This window comes from Diceros bicornis, chromosome 5, assembly GCF_020826845.1.
Source record: "Diceros bicornis minor isolate mBicDic1 chromosome 5, mDicBic1.mat.cur, whole genome shotgun sequence".
In the NCBI taxonomy this organism is placed as follows: domain Eukaryota; kingdom Metazoa; phylum Chordata; class Mammalia; order Perissodactyla; family Rhinocerotidae; genus Diceros; species Diceros bicornis.
Window position 1 is genome coordinate 94,808,300 of NC_080744.1, and position 17,268 is coordinate 94,825,567.

The 17,268-nt window shown below is 50.1% G+C and overlaps 1 protein-coding gene across 1 annotated transcript in view; it reads left to right on the forward strand.

The window, feature by feature from the left end:
- The window catches only part of SLC28A1 (solute carrier family 28 member 1), a 45,360-nt gene that overhangs the window by 12,779 nt on the left and 15,313 nt on the right, over window positions 1–17,268 (forward strand). The window contains exons 6-10 of the mRNA XM_058542528.1: window positions 2,924–3,065; window positions 3,729–3,842; window positions 5,460–5,537; window positions 13,917–13,997; window positions 15,291–15,371. Coding sequence (XP_058398511.1) covers window positions 2,924–3,065; window positions 3,729–3,842; window positions 5,460–5,537; window positions 13,917–13,997; window positions 15,291–15,371 — 496 coding nt within the window. The remainder of the gene's footprint in view (window positions 1–2,923; window positions 3,066–3,728; window positions 3,843–5,459; window positions 5,538–13,916; window positions 13,998–15,290; window positions 15,372–17,268) is intronic.

Genomic DNA, 17,268 nt, shown 5'->3' on the forward strand with positions numbered 1-17,268 from the left:
AAATGCAAAGAAACTAGAATAGCCAAAACAACTTAGAAAAAAATGAATAAAGTTGATGAAGTTAAATTACCTGTCTTTAAACTTTCTATAAAGCCACAGTAATCAAGACAATGTGGTATCCACATCAAAACAGACAACTAGATCAATGCAACAGAATAGAGAGTCCAGAAATACATCCACATATATGTGGTCAATTGATTTTTGACAAGCGTGCCAAGGCAATTCAGTGGAGAGAAGATAATCATCTTAACAAATTGTGCTAGAATAATGGGATAATCATATGCAGAAGGAGGAGAATAAGAGGAAGAAGAAGAAGAAGGAGAAGGAGAAGAAGGAGAAGAGGGAGAAGAAGGAGGAGAAGGAGAAGCAGCAGCAACAGCAGAAGCAAAGGAGGAGGAGGAGGAAACAGGAAAAAAAAAAGAACTTTGAGGGACCGGCCGAATGGCATAGTGGTTAAGTTTGTGTGCTCCGCTGCAGCGGCCCGGGGTTCACAGGTTCAGATCCCAGGAGTGGACCTATGCAACCGCTCATCAAGCCATGCTGTGGTAGTGTCCCATATACAAAATAGAGGACAATCTTCCTCAGCAAAAAGAGGAGGATTGGCAACAGATGTTAGCTCAGTCTTCCTCACAATCTTCCTCACCAAAAAAAAAAAAAAAACTTTGATCCATGCGTTACATTATATAAAAAAATTAACTGAAAATGGATCATAAACCTAAATTTAAAGCCTAAAACTATAAAACTTCTATAAGAAAACATAGGAGAAAATCTTTGTGACCTTGCATTAAGTAAAAATTTCTAGATACAAAACCCAAATCATAACCTGTAAAAAAATTGATAAATTAACTTTATAAGAATTCAGAACTCCTGCTCTTCAAAAGACACTGTTAAGAGAATAAAAAGACAAGCCATGACAAGGAGAGGTTTTGCAAATCATATATCTGACAAAGGACTTATATTCAGAATATATAAAGAACTCTCAAAACTCAATAATAGAAAAAACAACCCAATTTAAGAATGGGCTCAAGATTTGAACAGACATTTGGTTAAAGGAGATATATAAGCAACAAATAATCACATGGAAAGATGCTCAACATCATTAGTCATTAGGAAAATGCAAATTGAAACCACAAAGAGATACTACTATATGTCTATTAGAAGGACTGGAATTCAAAAGATTGACCATACCAAGTGTGGGCAAGGATGTGGAGGAACTGGAACTCTTATAAGAGTTAGTCTTATGTACCATTAGTGGGAATGTAAAATTGTACAATCACTTTGGAAAACAGTTTGGTAGTCTCCTAAAAAGTTAGACCTACCATATGATTCACCCATTCCACTTACAGTATTTACTCAAGAGAGATGAAAGTGTCTATCCATACAAAGACTTGGCATGAATGTTTGAATGTTCATAGCAGCTTTACCTGTAATAACCCAAAAGTGGAAACAACCTAAATGTCCATTAACAGGTGAATGGATAAACCAATTGTGGTATGTCCACACTGTGGAATACTACTCAGCCATAAAAAGGAATGAACTACTGATGCGTGCAGAAACATGGATGAATCTCAAAATAATTATGCTGAGTGAAAGCAGTCGGGCAAAAAGGAATACGCACTGTATGATTCTATTTACACAAAATGCTAGCAAATTCAAACAAATCTAGTGACAGAAAATGCATCATTCGTTGCCTAGAGACGAGGAGAAAGGAAGGAATTACAAATGGGCGTGAAGGAACTTTTGAGGTGATGGATATGTTCCCTATCTTGATTGTGGTGGTAGTTTTAACGTGTATAGTCTACATATGTCAAAACTTACCAAACTTTCAACATGTTTTGTTTATTATATGTCAATCATACTTTTCATCAAGCTGTTAAAAACAAACCAAAAAAAAAAAAAACACATGCATTTAAGTTTTTATCAAATGAATTAGCTTTAAGAAAAATAGTAAGTAAAGAGATGTACAGGTGGCCCAGAAACGAGGCAGAAATTGTGCCTATGGAACTGGGACATGAGGAGTTTGGGAAACATGGGCAGGAAGAAACAGTAAACTCTGGAGTAGCCTGCTTGAGTTCAGGTCTGGGTCAGCCTCTTAACAGCTGGTGACCGTGTATAGAACTAGTTATAGAATAGACTTTGCTGCCAGAATGGCTGGGTTAAAAGCTCAGCTCTGCTGCTTTCTAGAAGGGTGGTCATGGGCAAGTCATCTCACACTCTGTGCCTCAGTTTCTTCTTCTCTGAAATGAAGGCGGTAACCGTATGTCTCTCAGCTCTGGGCATAGTTCCCAGCACATAAGCGGTGCTCAGTGAACACTGCTCTCGTTAGTGGTACCCAGGGAGTTGATGATCGGCTCAGGGCAGACCTTGAGCACCCAATGCCCAGACCTGGGCTCTCGAAGACTTTATGCTGCCTCCTGGTCAAGCAAACTCCAGCCCCAGGGAGGGAAGCGTTGCTGTAAAGGTTGCATCTAGTCCTTGGTCTCAGGTGCTTAACTCAACGATCCAGATTGACATCATTGCTTCTGGGCTTTTGGGGAGAAGAGCCCGTGGCCCGTAGTGCTGAGTTCTGGGCCACACAAGCCCCCATTGCTCCAGCAAGGTCAGAGGCTGGGCTGAGCTGAGCATGATTGCAGCTGTGACAATTTCCGCCCCTTGATGAAGCCATATGCTTGGTACCGTGCTAAGCTCAGTACACACATCCTCTTATTTAGTCCTCTCCGCAACCCTTGAGAAATCAGAGGTCTTTGGCTTCATTTTTTCCCAATGAAGAAGCTGAACTCAGAGAGGCTAGGTGGTCTGCCCCAGTCACACAGCTCTCTCTCCTCCCATCGTCCCTAAGCACTCTTTCCCTGGGGCCCTGGGTGCTATTGTGTGTGGATTGGGGAGATGCTGAGGGTGATGGCTTTCTGCCTTTCCCCTGCAGGGGTCTAGCCCTCGCTGCTTTCCTAGGCCTGGTCCTGTGGCTGGTTCTGGACACCTCCCGGCGGCCAGAGCAGCTAGTATCCTTTGCAGGAATCTGCGTGTTCATCAGCCTCCTCTTCGCCTGCTCAAAGCATCACCACGCAGTGAGTACTTGGTTGTCAGGCTGAGTGGGCCTCAGCCCCTTCTCTCTCTCTGCCTCTTTGGCATCCATCCATGCTGTGATAACAGGACCCATCCCTGTTTCATAGTGTGGCTAACACCTTCCCCCAGGCTCCAGCCAAGTCTCCTAGAGATCCTGAATTTGGGGATCACTGCTAAAGAATCATGAAATGCTGAGAGGCAGCCACAGCCCTTAGGAGTCCAGCTCCCTTCTGCTGGGGGGCCATTAAGGGAGTAGGGGTCAGGGAGGAGGAAAGGGGGAGGGTCCAGACAGACAGAGGTTACAGTGAGGCCAGACCTTGAGGCCACAACTCCAGCTCCATCCACTTAGTGATGACGGAGGAGCAAGTGCCATGGCACGCCAAGGCTGGTCGAGTCTCACGTGGGCACTTGGTTAGATCTTGCCCCACTCCTGCCCACACTCCCAGGCCCATTGCAGCCAAGAACATGGCCTATTCTGAACTCCAGGAGGATGTGACCATTGGCAACAGGCCCAGACCTCTGGCTGGGTCCAGCCCCCATCCAACAGACAGGCCAAAACTCCCTTAGCCCCTCAGCAGCCCCGTGTCCTCAGCTCTCACCCTACCCTGTTCCCTGTGGGTCCCCCAAGAAGCTGAGCTCACCAGAACCTTTCCATCGGATGGCAGGTATCCTGGCGGGCTGTGTCCTGGGGCCTTGGGCTACAGTTTATACTTGGGCTCTTCATCATCAGAACAGAACCAGGATTTATTGCATTCCAGTGGCTGGGCGACCAGATCCAGGTGTGTACATGGGGCCTGGCTGGCCAGGGTATCTTTCATTGCCAGGGAATAGAGGAGAAGCCTCTCGGTTTGGGGGGAGGAGGGTGACGAGACCATAGAGAGATATCGCGACCAGGATGGTGGGTATATACTGGGGCCCTAGACCAGGTGGGCAGCTGGGGGCTGGGCAGTGCAGTGGCTTCTTCTCTCAGGCCTGGTACCACCTACCCAGACAGAGCAGTCCTTTCAGAGGCTAGGTATGATATGGAAGAGAATCTCAGAACAAGGAGGTTCTCCGGGCCCCTGGGCACCATGGCCCTCAGCAGTCATCAGTGATGTAGAACTTATGATAGTTAAAAGCACTAAAAAAAATTACAAATGATTTACTTTGTATGTGTGTGTGTTTAAAAATAACATTGAATTTGTTGAAGTTATAATTTTTAATTCCATCTTTTTTATTGGGGTAAAGATACATAATACAAAATTTGCCACTTTAACCATTTTTAAGTGTGATTAAGTTCTTTCACATTGTTGTGCAACCATCATGATTTACTTTTTTTTTTTTTTTGTGAGATCAGCCCTGTGCTAACATCTGCAATCCCCCTCTTTTTTTGCTGAGGAAGACTGGCCCTGGGCTAACATCCGTGCCCATCTTCCTCCACTTGATATGGGACGCCGCCACAGCATGGCCTGACAAGCGGTGCGTTGGTGCGCGCCCGGGGTCTGAACCGGCGAACCCGGGCCGCCGCAGTGGAGCGCACACACTTAACCGCTTGCGCCACTGGGCCAGCCCCATGATTTACTTTTTAAAACAGAAATTATGGAGGGCACATGTTCACCCTATACTTACCCCCTCTCACCACCTTGCATTTCCATGTGCTCTGCAGAGGGAGATCTCGAGGGAGGGGAAATCCCGAATGTGCCCTGGTTCTGTGCGCACCTGCTGGCTGCGCCAACGGCATCTGCAAGGGTGTCGCGGAGGAAGACAGAGTTGCTACTCTGGTCACATCCCCATTTTATAGATGGGAAAACTGAGCCCTGGACAAGAGAAATGACTTGTCCCTGCAGTCACAATGCAACTTCAGGACCTAAATATAATTCTCCTGTAGAAGTGTGGCCGGATTCAAACACCAAGGCCACGAGCCTAGGATGGGGACAGGATGGGGGCTGTGCCATTGGAAGCGAGGGGAGTGGGCAGGCACAAAAGGCACGCCCTTTGACAGCCTCCTCCACGTATCTCACAGTCTTGCTTCCTCCATTGTCTCTTCTTCATTGTCCAAACAACTCTCATCTCAGAGTATTTCTTTAAGCTTTATTGAAAAGCTGTCTCTTCTGGAGAATGTGCTCAGAAGGAGCAAGAGCCCATGAATGTCGCTTTAAACGGCACACATTGCCAGGTGGTGCCTCAGCCTCTGAAAAGGCCCAGGGCCCAGGGGACTGCATCCTTGGGCCAACTTGCCTGGGGCCAAGAGGGCTTGTGGTCTGGTGTCCCTCTCTCCCCCCAGGCTGCTGGGAAGGCCCACGGAGCAGGCGAGCCCCCTCCAGCTCACCCCAGCCTGGTTCTCCGGCCGCTGTTTCTGCCCCCTTCCCTCCCTGGCCTCACTCCGGGATTTCATTTCGTCCATTTTCTTCTTTCAGATCTTCCTGAGCTACACGGAGGCCGGCTCTAGCTTCGTGTTTGGGGAGGCTCTGGTCAAGGATGTCTTTGCCTTTCAGGTCAGCTCTACTCTTGGCTCACGAAGCCTTTAGCAGCTGCTACCCAGCAGCTCTAGCTAGTGGGGAGTCCGAGCAAGCCATGGGGACCAGGCCTTGGTGGAGAGGGAGAGCTCTTGCGGGCGAAGCCTGGGTTCTGGAAGCTAAGCTTAAGCCTTGGGTCCTGGGAGGGGCCCTGGCAATGTGTTCACCTGGTGACATGTTTTCACTATATTTTGTAAAATTTGCAAAACTAAGCTATATCTGCATTCTTTTCCTTAAAAATGAATACTCCAATGACAGAATTGCTGGGAGGCTGAGGACAAGAAGAGAGGGTAGGGCATGGGGATAACACCTGTTGCCACTTTAGCCTCCGACAGCTGCAGGGCCCCTAGATCTGTAAAGGACAGTTTCCAGGAATCCTTAGGCTCAAATGAGCCTTGTAGTATGCTCCTCCTTTAAGGCCTTTCACAGGCCACCCTCCTTCCTCCTTTCCTTCCAAGAAAAATTTATTGTGCATCTACCACAGTGCAAAATGTTATGTGGGAAATTGAGATAAAGGCTGAAAGGCCTTATTGTGTAATGGTAGAGCCCCCACCCTAATATAAAATAAGGCAGCCTCTGCTGAGTATGCTGTGGTGTGACTGCTTCACAGTTCTGAATGGAGCTGTGGTTGTATTTCTTCTTTCTCCAGCTGTCTGCCCAAGCACCTGAATGCCTCCATTAGTAAGAACTCTTGGCTCTCCTCTGCCTGCCTCACACCCAAATTGTCTAAGGACACTGAGGCCCGCTCCAGGCTTCAGCTCCATTTCCAAATGCCAGGTGGAGAGAGACCTGGGGCCCTGCCCACCCATTCGCGGGGCCCTGCCCACCCATTCACTGGTCCCAGTTTTCTGCTGTTGCCACAGCACCATGGATGGGAATCAGTGCCGCCCACTCCAGTGTGTCCTGGACCACTGTCACGGTGGGGCTGCTGCACAGAATTTATGTGTAGGTTCTGGAGGTTTCTGCTTTTATCATTTCTCTGGCCATTTTTCCCAGAGCCTCCCTATCCTGCTGGGAGTGTGGGGCCCCGAAGGCTTCTGGCTTGAGCCATGGGTTGGGCCATGAACTTCTGGGCTGGTATTAAGCTGGATCACGCGTCTGGACACTCCTGCTCACCCCTGACCCTGACTCGTGGTGAGGTCCTCTCGGAGTCTTGGTGTCTGTTTGTGCCAGCAACTCTCTGGAAAATGTCCACTCCGGCCAAAGAGTTTTTATAATGTGAGTCCTAGGAGGGAAGGGGGAGGGGACCAGGTTCCTGTCCTGGCAGGAGTCTTCTGTACCCCAGGACTAATCTGTCCATCAGGTTTCTGAGACCACTTCTGTGTAGGGAGGGGGTTGGGAGGGGCAGCCTCTGTCAGCCCCCTCCAAAGGGCCCCCACACCGTTCTGTTAGGGCAAGGGGGGTGCTTCTCCCTCCACATGTGCATTTCCCAGGAGGGGCCACCCCCGGTGTCAGGGATGAGCAGTGAAGACCTGCTCCAGGGTAACTTCTTGTGTCCACCCAGCAGAGAGATGGTGGCCGGCAGCTTCTCACACTTTACGAGACAAACACACAACACTCTGTAGTTCAACCTCCCCGGGCAGCCAGGTTCAAGTGCAATTGGCGCAAAGGAAAGTGCCTGGGGAGTCAGAGAGAGAGAGATTGTTTAAACCAGGGCCTGTGAAGACGACTCTTTGAGGAGGCGGCATTTGGCATGGAGCTTCAGGACAGGAAAGATCTGGACACATGGAGACAGGCAGGAAGGGGAGACAGCACGGGCAAAAGAATTGAGGCGAGGAAGTGCTGGGATGTCTAAGAGGCAGGCGCGTAGGCTATTTGAGGGAGGTGTGGGTTTGGCGGGGCTGTGTCCTGAAGGATCTTGAACGCCAGGCTGCGGCGTCTGGGTTTCCCCTGTGAAATGGGGAGCTATTGAAGATTGTTGAGCGGGGAGGGACTTGACTGGCGCTTTGGGACAGTTATCGTGTCAACAGTAGATAGGAAGAGTTACAGCCCGGATGCTGGAATAGGGGACCTACGAGGAGGCTCCCTGACACCCAAATGGTGACCCAGGGCCATCAGGCTGCCATAGTCCAGAAGAGAGGTCACCTCAGGGAATGGAGGTTGGGGAGAGGGCTGAGAGACGACTCGTATGAAGGTCATCACTTGATTCCACATGTTGCCATTGTGATTGCATTTAGTTATTTGATGGCGAGGCCTGGGTCTTACTCATCCTTGTGTCCTTTAACTGACCCTGAGTCCCACAAAGCCCCGCCCAGTGCCTGGTACATTGCTCTTTGCTGAATGAATGAAGTGAATAAATGATGCTTCTTCTGTGTACATGGGCAGTCCCTCTGCGCCTGTGGGGAAGGTCTGGCTCTGTGAGCTCCTGGCTCTGGGCTGGGCTCCCACACAGCCAGCATCTCCCTGGCTGGGCCACCGTTCCCATGACTGCGTGGTCCTGAGCAGCTTTCTCTTCGGCCCAAGACCAAGGCTAAACAATTCTTTCTCCAAACCTCTCCAGCGGGGGCCAGAGCTTCCCAACCCTCGAGAGCCGGGAGCTACACACAGGCTTTGCAGCAAGAATCAGGGCCACTAGTAGCAATTTTGTCCCCCTCTAAACCTAAGATCTTGGTGGAACAGAGAAGAAGAGCTTAGGGAAAGTGGGAGGGGTAAGGAAGTTATGGAGCAAGGACTATGTGCCAGGCACTCATTTCAGCCTCACAGCAGCTCTATGGGGAAAATACTGTCATTATCCCCTTTTCACAAACCAGGATACTGAGGCTCAGTATCCAGTTGCTTGCACAAGTTCACAAAGCTAGTAAGTGTTAGAGGCAGGATTGGAACCCAGGTCCAAAGCTCTCACTTATTAGCTTCTGTGCCTTGAAGTCAGAGCCCTTTCCTTGGTAGGCAGTGGTGACAAAGGGGCCCAAGACTTTCGATGTTTGTTTCTCCTCTGGTTTAGAATAAAACAGTATTCTTTAGGACTATTTGGTTGTAAGTGATGGAAACCTGTTTGAAACTCGCCTGAAAAGGAGGAAAGAGAGAGGGCCATTTCTTGACTCACAAACCGGAAAGCAGATAGAGCTGGTGCGGGCCAGAACCAAGGCCCCGCAGCTGCCAGGACCACAGCGCTCAGTCTCATGTCACTGCTTATCCCAGGGTGTCAGCTTCATTCTCTCAGGCCAGATCTTCCCCCGGCTCCCAGCAACATCAGATGCCCATCCTTACAGAATATCACCCAGAATGGGGGAAACTCTTTTCTGCCAACCCAAGTTAGAAAAATCCTGGGGCAGGAGTCGGATGGGGCTGCCTTGGATCATGTGACCATTCTTGGACCAATCGCTGAGGCCAGGGCATGGGATACTGCAACTGGAGCGACTGGGGTCTCACGCTCACCCCTGAAGCCAGGGGGTGACGTGCTCTGATTGAACAGAAGCGACCCTCAGAAAGTCATCATTTGAAAGAGCATTTCTTAGGAGAGGTGGGTACTATTAACCCCCCATCACGGAAAATAAGGCAGACAACTCCTTGTAGGACTTGCAGCTAGCTACATTTTCAGGGTGCCTTTGTGCTCCAGATGAGTATTTATGGTCTAGTATAGGAGCAGGGCCAAGTGACAGATAGCACACTTGCCTGGAAGAAACAGTGATGGCATGGACCCTTTGATCTATAGTCTCTCCCAGCCATAACAGGGGGCCACATTTGGGAGTCCAGGCTGTACTTTCTGACCAGGGTGCTTAGCTTCTGAGCTAGTCAGTTGTAAGTGACAGAAATACAACTCAAACTGACTTATGCAAAAAAAAAAAAAAAAAGATTAATTCCTATGACTGAGAAATCCAGGGGCTTCAGGCCCTGCTGGATCCAGGTACTCATTATCATCTGGGGTCTGCCTTGCTTATGTCCTGGTTCTGTGTTTTCAGTATTAGCTTTAGTCTTAGTCTTGGGCAGGCTCTCTTGAGGCGGTGGCAAAGATGTACCAGGGTTACATCCAACCAACTTGGCAATCCTAGTTGAGAGAGAGCCAGCGAGCCTGTTTTCCACTAGCTCCAGAAGTGGGCTCTTCTTGGCCTGGCTTGGAGTATATGACCATCCCTGAACTGTAGTCAAGGAGGATACATGGCCAAACCTGGAGCCCATGGGCTGAGAGTTGGGGTGGGGTGGGGATGTTCCAAAGGAAAATTTATGCTTTGTTACCAAAAGAAGCCGGGAAGGTGTGCTAGGCGGGCCAAGCAGTGGCTGTGCCCCGGAGCTTCCACCAATTCTCTCCCACTCCAGCACTGAAAGCATCATCTGGCTGCTGCCGTGTCAACCCCCTCAACAGTGTTAGCCACGTGTCCTCCCATCATTCCTCCCTTTCCGGAAGAATGAGCACGCACCTGTTACTTGCATCTCAACCCGAGTCGCCCTTTAGAACCATGGATTCATAGACCATTAGTGCTAGGGGGGAGCTCAGCGATCTCTGGGCCTCCCCTTTATAATACAGGTGGTCAAACCAAGCCCCAGAGAGGAGCAGTGACCTGGCCATAGTCACCCAGTGAGTTAGGGCAGAGCTGCGCTAGAACTGGCTTGTTGGACTTCCAGTCAAGTGACGTTTTCTTCTTTGTACTGTAAGTAGAAGTCAGTGAGATCATCCCTCCCTTTCAAATATAAGTTCATCCCTCACAACAATAATGATACATTTGGAACATATTCATGGTTGCCAAAGAGTTTGAGATTGGATCTTCAGTAAACAGAGAAAAAACAAGGGAGGTGAGTTTTTCATTAACTACCCTCAGTATTTCCCTGTCAAATACTAACCATTTCCTGGACGCCAGGAGGCCTGTCCTTTGGACAAACTCCTGGTCAGTGTATTAGCCAGTAGCCTTCCTAGCTCAGACATGTCAGAAGAGGGAGGACTTAAGACAAATGCTCCATAGCCACAGAATTCCCTTTCTCACAAGATTCACTAATCACAAAATTTCATTCACACATGCGCCCCCACCACCACATCTCACACACACACACACACACTCACACATACACGCACACATGCCCACACGCACACTTGCCAAGCGTGGGACTTGTCTTTCTTTCTTTTTTTTTTAAATTTATTTATTTATTTTTTTTGTGAGGAAGACCAGCCCTGAGCTAACATCCGATGCCAATCCTCCTTTTTGCTGAGGAAGACTGGCCCTGAGCTACATCCGTGCAGATCTTCCTCCATTTTATGTGGGAGGCCGCCACAGCATGGCCTGACAAGCGGTGTGTCGGTGGGCACCCGAGATCCAAACCCAGGCCGCCAGCAACAGAGCGCAAGCACTTAACCGCTATGCCGGGGGGCCGGCCCCCTTGGGACTTCTCTTTAGGGGAAGGTGGCTTTGTTGGTGCTGAGTCGAGTAGAAGACTCAGGAGCTTTCTTTTTGCTCTTTCCATGAATCATGTGGCCCTAGTCCCAGGCCTTTGGCCCATGTCAGCCTGGGGAAGTCTCCTCTGAGCTCACTTAGATTTTCAGAATCCAAGCTGCTTCCTGCTGGGCCACAGTCCAGCTCATCCCTTCTCCAGGAAGTTGAGTCTCTGCCTGGGGCTTCTTCAGCCCTCCACACCCCTAGCCTGGAGTCCAGCACAGTCGACGTGGCAGCCACCTCTTGGCTATATCATCTTGATTAGTCATTCTACCTTGGCTCCTTCTCCCTTCTAGTGACTTTCCACCCACAGGACGCCTCCCCACAAGCTCCCACATCCTCACTGAGTCTGGCTGACCCCAGAGCACATGCCTACTCATTCCTTCGCTGTCACTTACATGCACCCGCTTACTAGGCTCAGCAGGGCTACTCAGTGTTCTCCCTGAGGAACCCCTGCGGTGAAGAAAACGTCTTCACCTCCTGATGCAGCCTCTATAATCCCCAATGGTCAACAGTGCCAAATTTTGCAAAAAAAAAGAAGATCAAATAAGGACTGAAAGGTGCCATTAGATTTAGTAACTAAGGGGTCACTGGGAACCTTAGTGAGCACAATTTTCAGGGGAGGGAATGGGAAGTAAATGGACTGGGGTGGGGTGCTGAAAGGAGGGAGATGGGACAATTGAACCAGCAGAGATCTTAGAAGAGTGCGGCATCTGCAAAGGTCTCTGAAGGAGACGTTGACAGGCAGAGAGGGGCATAAGCGGGCAGAGTGTTGAGGTCATTCTGGGCAAAGGGATGGTGTGAGCAGGAAATCAGGAGGCTGGTCCAGTTTATCTGGCCTTGGAGCAAGTCTCTTCTGCTTTCCAGTAATGGTGGTGGTGGGGTGGACACGGCAGCAGTCACCTCTGAGAAATCTTCCAGCTAGGGTTTTTGTGGTTTATCGTGGCCTGGAGCTGTGACAGGGCTCTGTCTGCAGTGCTTGGGCCCTGGGGGCTGGGGTTGTGGGGGTTTGCCCAGACAGCCTCAGGAAGTCATCAGGAGCCCTGGCTCAGCTCCCTGCGGGGAGAGGAAGCAGGAGGGCCATGTCCAAGTGGGTTTAGTCCTGCCTTCAGAGCCTGTTCCTCCTAAGGAGATGACACTTGCTCAGAGGGTGTGGTTCTCAGGGTGTGGTGTCCAGACCAGCAACATCTGGAAAAGCCAAATTCTCAGGGCCATCCCAGACCTACTGAATCTGAAACTCTGGGGGTGGGGCTCAAAATTTGCAATCTCAACAAATTCTCAGGTGATGTTGCCAGTCCAGGGACCACACTTTGAGAACTGCTATCCTAGAGGAGCTGGAAGTTCCATGTCCTTTGAGCTATGGGAAGCCCTGATACTAGCAGGACCAGCCTGCTGTGAGTTTCCACAAAGCAGTGGTCAAGACTTACTCGGGGCAGCTACAGCCTGGGCTAAGGCTCTCCTTTGGAGGGATGAATGCTGACCCTGAAGACAGAGAAATGAGGTTCTAGGACTGGCACCAGGGCAAACCTCTGCAGAGTCATGGCAGGGCCTTGGCAACCTGCTTAGTGGCCAGGAGGTACTCTGTCTCTTTGTGTGACCTTGGGCAGGTAATCAACATCTCACAGCCTCAGTGTCCCCATTTGTGAAGTGGAGATGGTTACCTCTACCTCAGTTGCTTTGAGGATCAATGAGTCACCACACATTGGGTACCTGGCACATAGTAGGACTGCATAGTAGACACATAGTAGGACTAATGGCACTTCCCTCCCTCTTCCTGCAGCAGCACTGTCTTGAGCTGCCTGTCCTGTCTTCTGCCATCTCACATACTATAGGCCCCAAGGGTGTTTCCCAGGCTGGGAGATCATATTGGCCTCAGGAACCTTATTTAGTATTAAATGAGGCACTTTAGAAAATCAGAGGTCACCTCTCTTCTCTTCCATTCACTTGCTCTCCCTAGACAGTTTACCACTTAATCCAAAACACAGCTTCTCTTCCACCAAAGATCCCGTCTCACAGACAGAAAACATCTCTTGGTTGCTGCCAGGAGAAAATCTCAATTCTGCAGCTGGGTCCCGCCGCCCTGGGCACTCTCCTTCCTGGCCTGGGCCGTTTCTGCAGCCCTGCCAGGCGGCCTCACAGTCCCTCGCATGATACATTGGACAAGCAGTCTAGACAGTACGTGAGCCTCTCTGCGTCTTACTCCAAGGGGGAGCAGAATCTGTCTCCCCACCTCATGTTGGGGGTGTGTCCAGCACCAGGCAGCCAGGGGGAGTCTGGGGCAGGAAAAGGGTTTCTCCAGACCGTGCCTGTGTCCCATCGGGTGACGTTCCCAGCTGCAATGACTGCGGGGAGGCAGCAGTGGGGTGGGGCCGTGGCCCTGGAGACGAGGGAATGGATGCGAGGGAAGTTTTGAGGGAAGAATTGATGAGGCTTGGAGTAAGAGAAGTGAAAAGCCTGGTAATGGGAGACAGGGTGACAGGAGGAAGGTCCACAGTGAGTCTAATTCTGAGCTTGTGGGCATCGAGTGGAAGTAAAACACTGGAAAGATGAGGGGCCTCTAATTCAGGAGGGAGGTTAAGGCAGAGCCACGGGCCAGGGATTGAGCTCATGGAGGAGGACGGACACTGTGCAAGGGGCTAGGCCCTGAGCCGGCTCCTTTAACCTTCGCACCCCGAGAGGTGGGCGTTTTATCCCCGTTTTACAGACAAAGAAGCGGGTGATGAAAAGAGGTGGGCTCAGGGCCTGCTTCTCTGCCACAGTACAGGCCTCACCTGTGGCAGGGGTGACTGGGTGTACGCTCAATATTTAGAGGGGAACAGGGAACAGAAGCGCCTCCAGAGAGGCCCCACATGTGGGACACTTATGATTCCATACACTGAATTCAGGCCTCTGAGTGGCAAGGCCTTGGACGGAGCGGGCTGTCTGGAGTCGTCTAGGCCCTGCCTGGGACCCTGCCACCTGCCTGCCTCTGACCCAGGGCCTATGCTCTTTCCCGCAGGTTTTTCCCATCATCATTTTCTTCAGCTGTGTCATGTCAGTTCTCTACTACGTGGGCCTCATGCAGTGGGTGATCCTGAAGGTGAGTTCCCAATGTCCACGGCCTGGTCTCTGCCACAGTCACCTGCTCACAGGGCTCACACTCTCCCAGAAGGCCTTGCTCCCAGAGCCCAAACCTTCCCCAAATCCCCTGGTCTCAGAGCTTGAACCTTCCCAGAATCCCCTGCTCCCAGGGTCTACACCCTCTCAGAGTCTACCGCTAACCAAACATCCTGTCACAGAGTCTCCTGTCATGATACTAAGGAGAAATGGCGCCAAATCCAATGCGGTCTTTGTGGGAGAGAGGTTTGCATAACTGAGGCTACATTGAGAAGAAGTGTTAGGGGAAAAGATAATTGATACCGAAAAGATCTTGAGAGACCGGAGCAGAAGGCCACATTGGTCAGACTTAGCTGGTGTTAATGTCAAATCCTTTGCTTATGTTCATAAAATCTGTGCACAAAACCAGGATGAAGGAGATAGCATTGGACAATGCTGGACCTGGCAAAAGATTCGGAGGTTTTAGCTGATTGATCCCAGAATAAACGAGTACCATCAGGTGGCTGCCAGAAATGCAAAACCACCCATGGTTGTGTTAAGAGCGCACAGTGCGTGGCATGAGGGAGGCAGTTGTCCCCAAGTCTGGAGAACGTGTTCAACCAAGGGACTATGACAAACTGAACCCTCGGTGGGAGAGGGGAAGGGCCTGACACCAAACCCTCCGTGGAATGGTTGAAGGAAGGAGGGACAATGGGCCTGGAAAAGAGAAGGCCAGAGTGGAGGTGGTTAGGGGTAGGATAGCTGACTCAAATACTTATGGAAGAAAGATCAGGGAAAGGGCTTCCTGAGAGGTACCGCAGTGGAGAGAAATTCCAGGTGAGCAGATTTCATCCTGACAGAACAGTGTCTCCCGAAGCCTTTTTCACGAAATTCTAGTTCCATGGCAGGTTAATACATAACTACTAGGATAGGGATCCCCTGGTCAAATAGTTTTGTGAAGCTAGACTAGACACCAGGCTAAACATAAACAAGTTTTGGGCAGGACTTCTCAGAGCCTTTACTAAGCTAATATGTATTGGTAATCTCCAATGTGTGTGTGTACAGCAATTCTCAAATATATTTGACCAAGGAATCCTTTTTTCACGGATGGTAAGCCCCTGTCAATGGAGATGTGGAAGGAGATGATAAATGGACCTTTGGGGGAAATGTAGACGAGGGAGTCCTTACTGGGTTGGGAGTTGAAAGAAACCGCTTGTAAGGTACTTTCACCCTTGACTCTCTCTGACTCTGGGGCTTGCTAATGCCAGCCCCCAAAGAGTACACTGCTTCCTCCTAGATCGCCTGGCTGATGCAGGTCACCATGGGCACCACAGCCACTGAGACCCTGAGTGTGGCTGGAAACATCTTTGTGAGCCAGGTGGGTCCTGCAGCCTCCTGCCCTTCACCTCATCAGCAGCATCTCCAAGAAGGGCGGGTGCCCTGGGTCCCTGGAGCTCTAAGTTAGTCAGAGGAAGAGACATTTCAACCTTCCCCCAGGGTCGCCAAAGGCTGCTGCCCCAGGGATGCTCCGTTTGGGGTTGCGCTCTTTGCCCGGGTCATGCCAGGGAGGATCTGGCTTCTGTCCGGCACCTCCTACCCCTCTAGGCTAGGCTGTCTTCATTAACTCAGAGACCCACAAACCCTATAGATGGCACTTGGCTTTCTCTTTTAGACATGAGGAAACAGGCTCAGGGGTAGGAATGACTTGCCAAATCCCACAAGGTGAGCCAGGCTTTGAATTCAGGCTCTCTCCTTCCCGACCAGGGTGCTTTCCACGACATCATTTTGTCTTTTTTTCCCCTCCCTCTTTCTGGAAATGTATTTGCCAAATAAATGTGACTCTGAAGGCACTATCAGTCCCGAGTCCTTTTCAGAAGGCCCAACCCTCCTGAGAGTGAGACTGGAGACCGTTCCAGGATCCTGGCCCAACTGCCCAACATTTGAGTCACCAAAAGATACACTTGCCAATCTATGGCATATTTCATTAGACAGTTTAGGAAACTCTGGAAAATATTTGCATCTTTTTTTTTGCTATGGTGCAAGTGTGTTGATTTTAAAGATTTTTGTTTTCCATTTTTTTAAGCCAATTAAGACAGATGTGCTCTCAGATAAATTGTCCAAAATACCTTAGGATGTTCATAAAGCGGCAAAAGAGAAAAAGATACTGAAATACAAAAGCATTTATTTTATATGAAATGCTGCAAATGTGATCAATGGTTTTTGCTGAGAAAATACAAATTTTAGGTGAATGTGACACTGGGTGATGTGAGGAGCTCCGAGGGTAAATTAACTCTGGACAAGTTGTTGGGCAACAAATTGATCTAGACCCCTAGGTCTTTGCTTCATTTCCCCCAAGAGGTGAGGATGGGGAGGCTTAGAGGATTAGCAACGTCATTTCAACCTCAATGTTCATGGGCCTGGGCCTTCTCTTCTCTTCTCTGTCCACACTCTGTTCCCAGGGGATCGCACCAGGTGCGTGGCTTAAACACCTTAAATATCTCCCAAGTCCCACTCTGCAGTCCTGACCTCTCCCCTGAACTCCAGTCTGACATATCCAACTGCCTCCTTGACCTCCACTTAGGTATCTAAGAGGCATCTCAAATTTACTATGCTAAGTCCAAACAAGCAGACCCCTAGGTTCCCTCCCTTAAGACACATGCACATCCCCAGCCTTTCCCTTCTTAGTGAATGGTAACGTCATCCACGGAGTTGTTCAGACAAAAGTCAAGGAGTCATCCTTCCTTCCTCTGCTTCCCTCGCTGCTGGCTGCATCCAGTTCGTCAGCTAGTCCTGCCAGCCCTGCCCTCATCTCACACCCAGGCCCACCCTGCTGCCCTTCTTCTGCTTTCTACGAGCCACTCTTATCTCTCACCTGGACACTGCCGTGCCTCCTCCCTGCTCTCCCTTTTCCCACTCCTGCTCCTACTATCCATCCTTCACACCTGCGCAGAGTGACCCTCTAAAAACACGTCATATCACGTCACTCCCGACTTAAACAAGTCCACTCCTTACCCTGGCTGGCCCTCCTGCACTCCTCCTTCATCTTCAGCCACGCTGCACCCATTCTGCTGTAGACACACTGGCCTTCTTATGGATCCTCGAGCTTCCCAAGCTTAGCTCTGCCTCAGGGCCCCTGCTGTCCACTCTGCCTGGAATGCTGTGCTTCCAAACTGAATAGTTGGCTCCTTCAGATCTCAGCTCAAATGTCGCCTCCTCAGAGGCCTTTACTGATTGCTCAATTTTAAGTACCCTCTAACCACCACGCATTCTCTCAC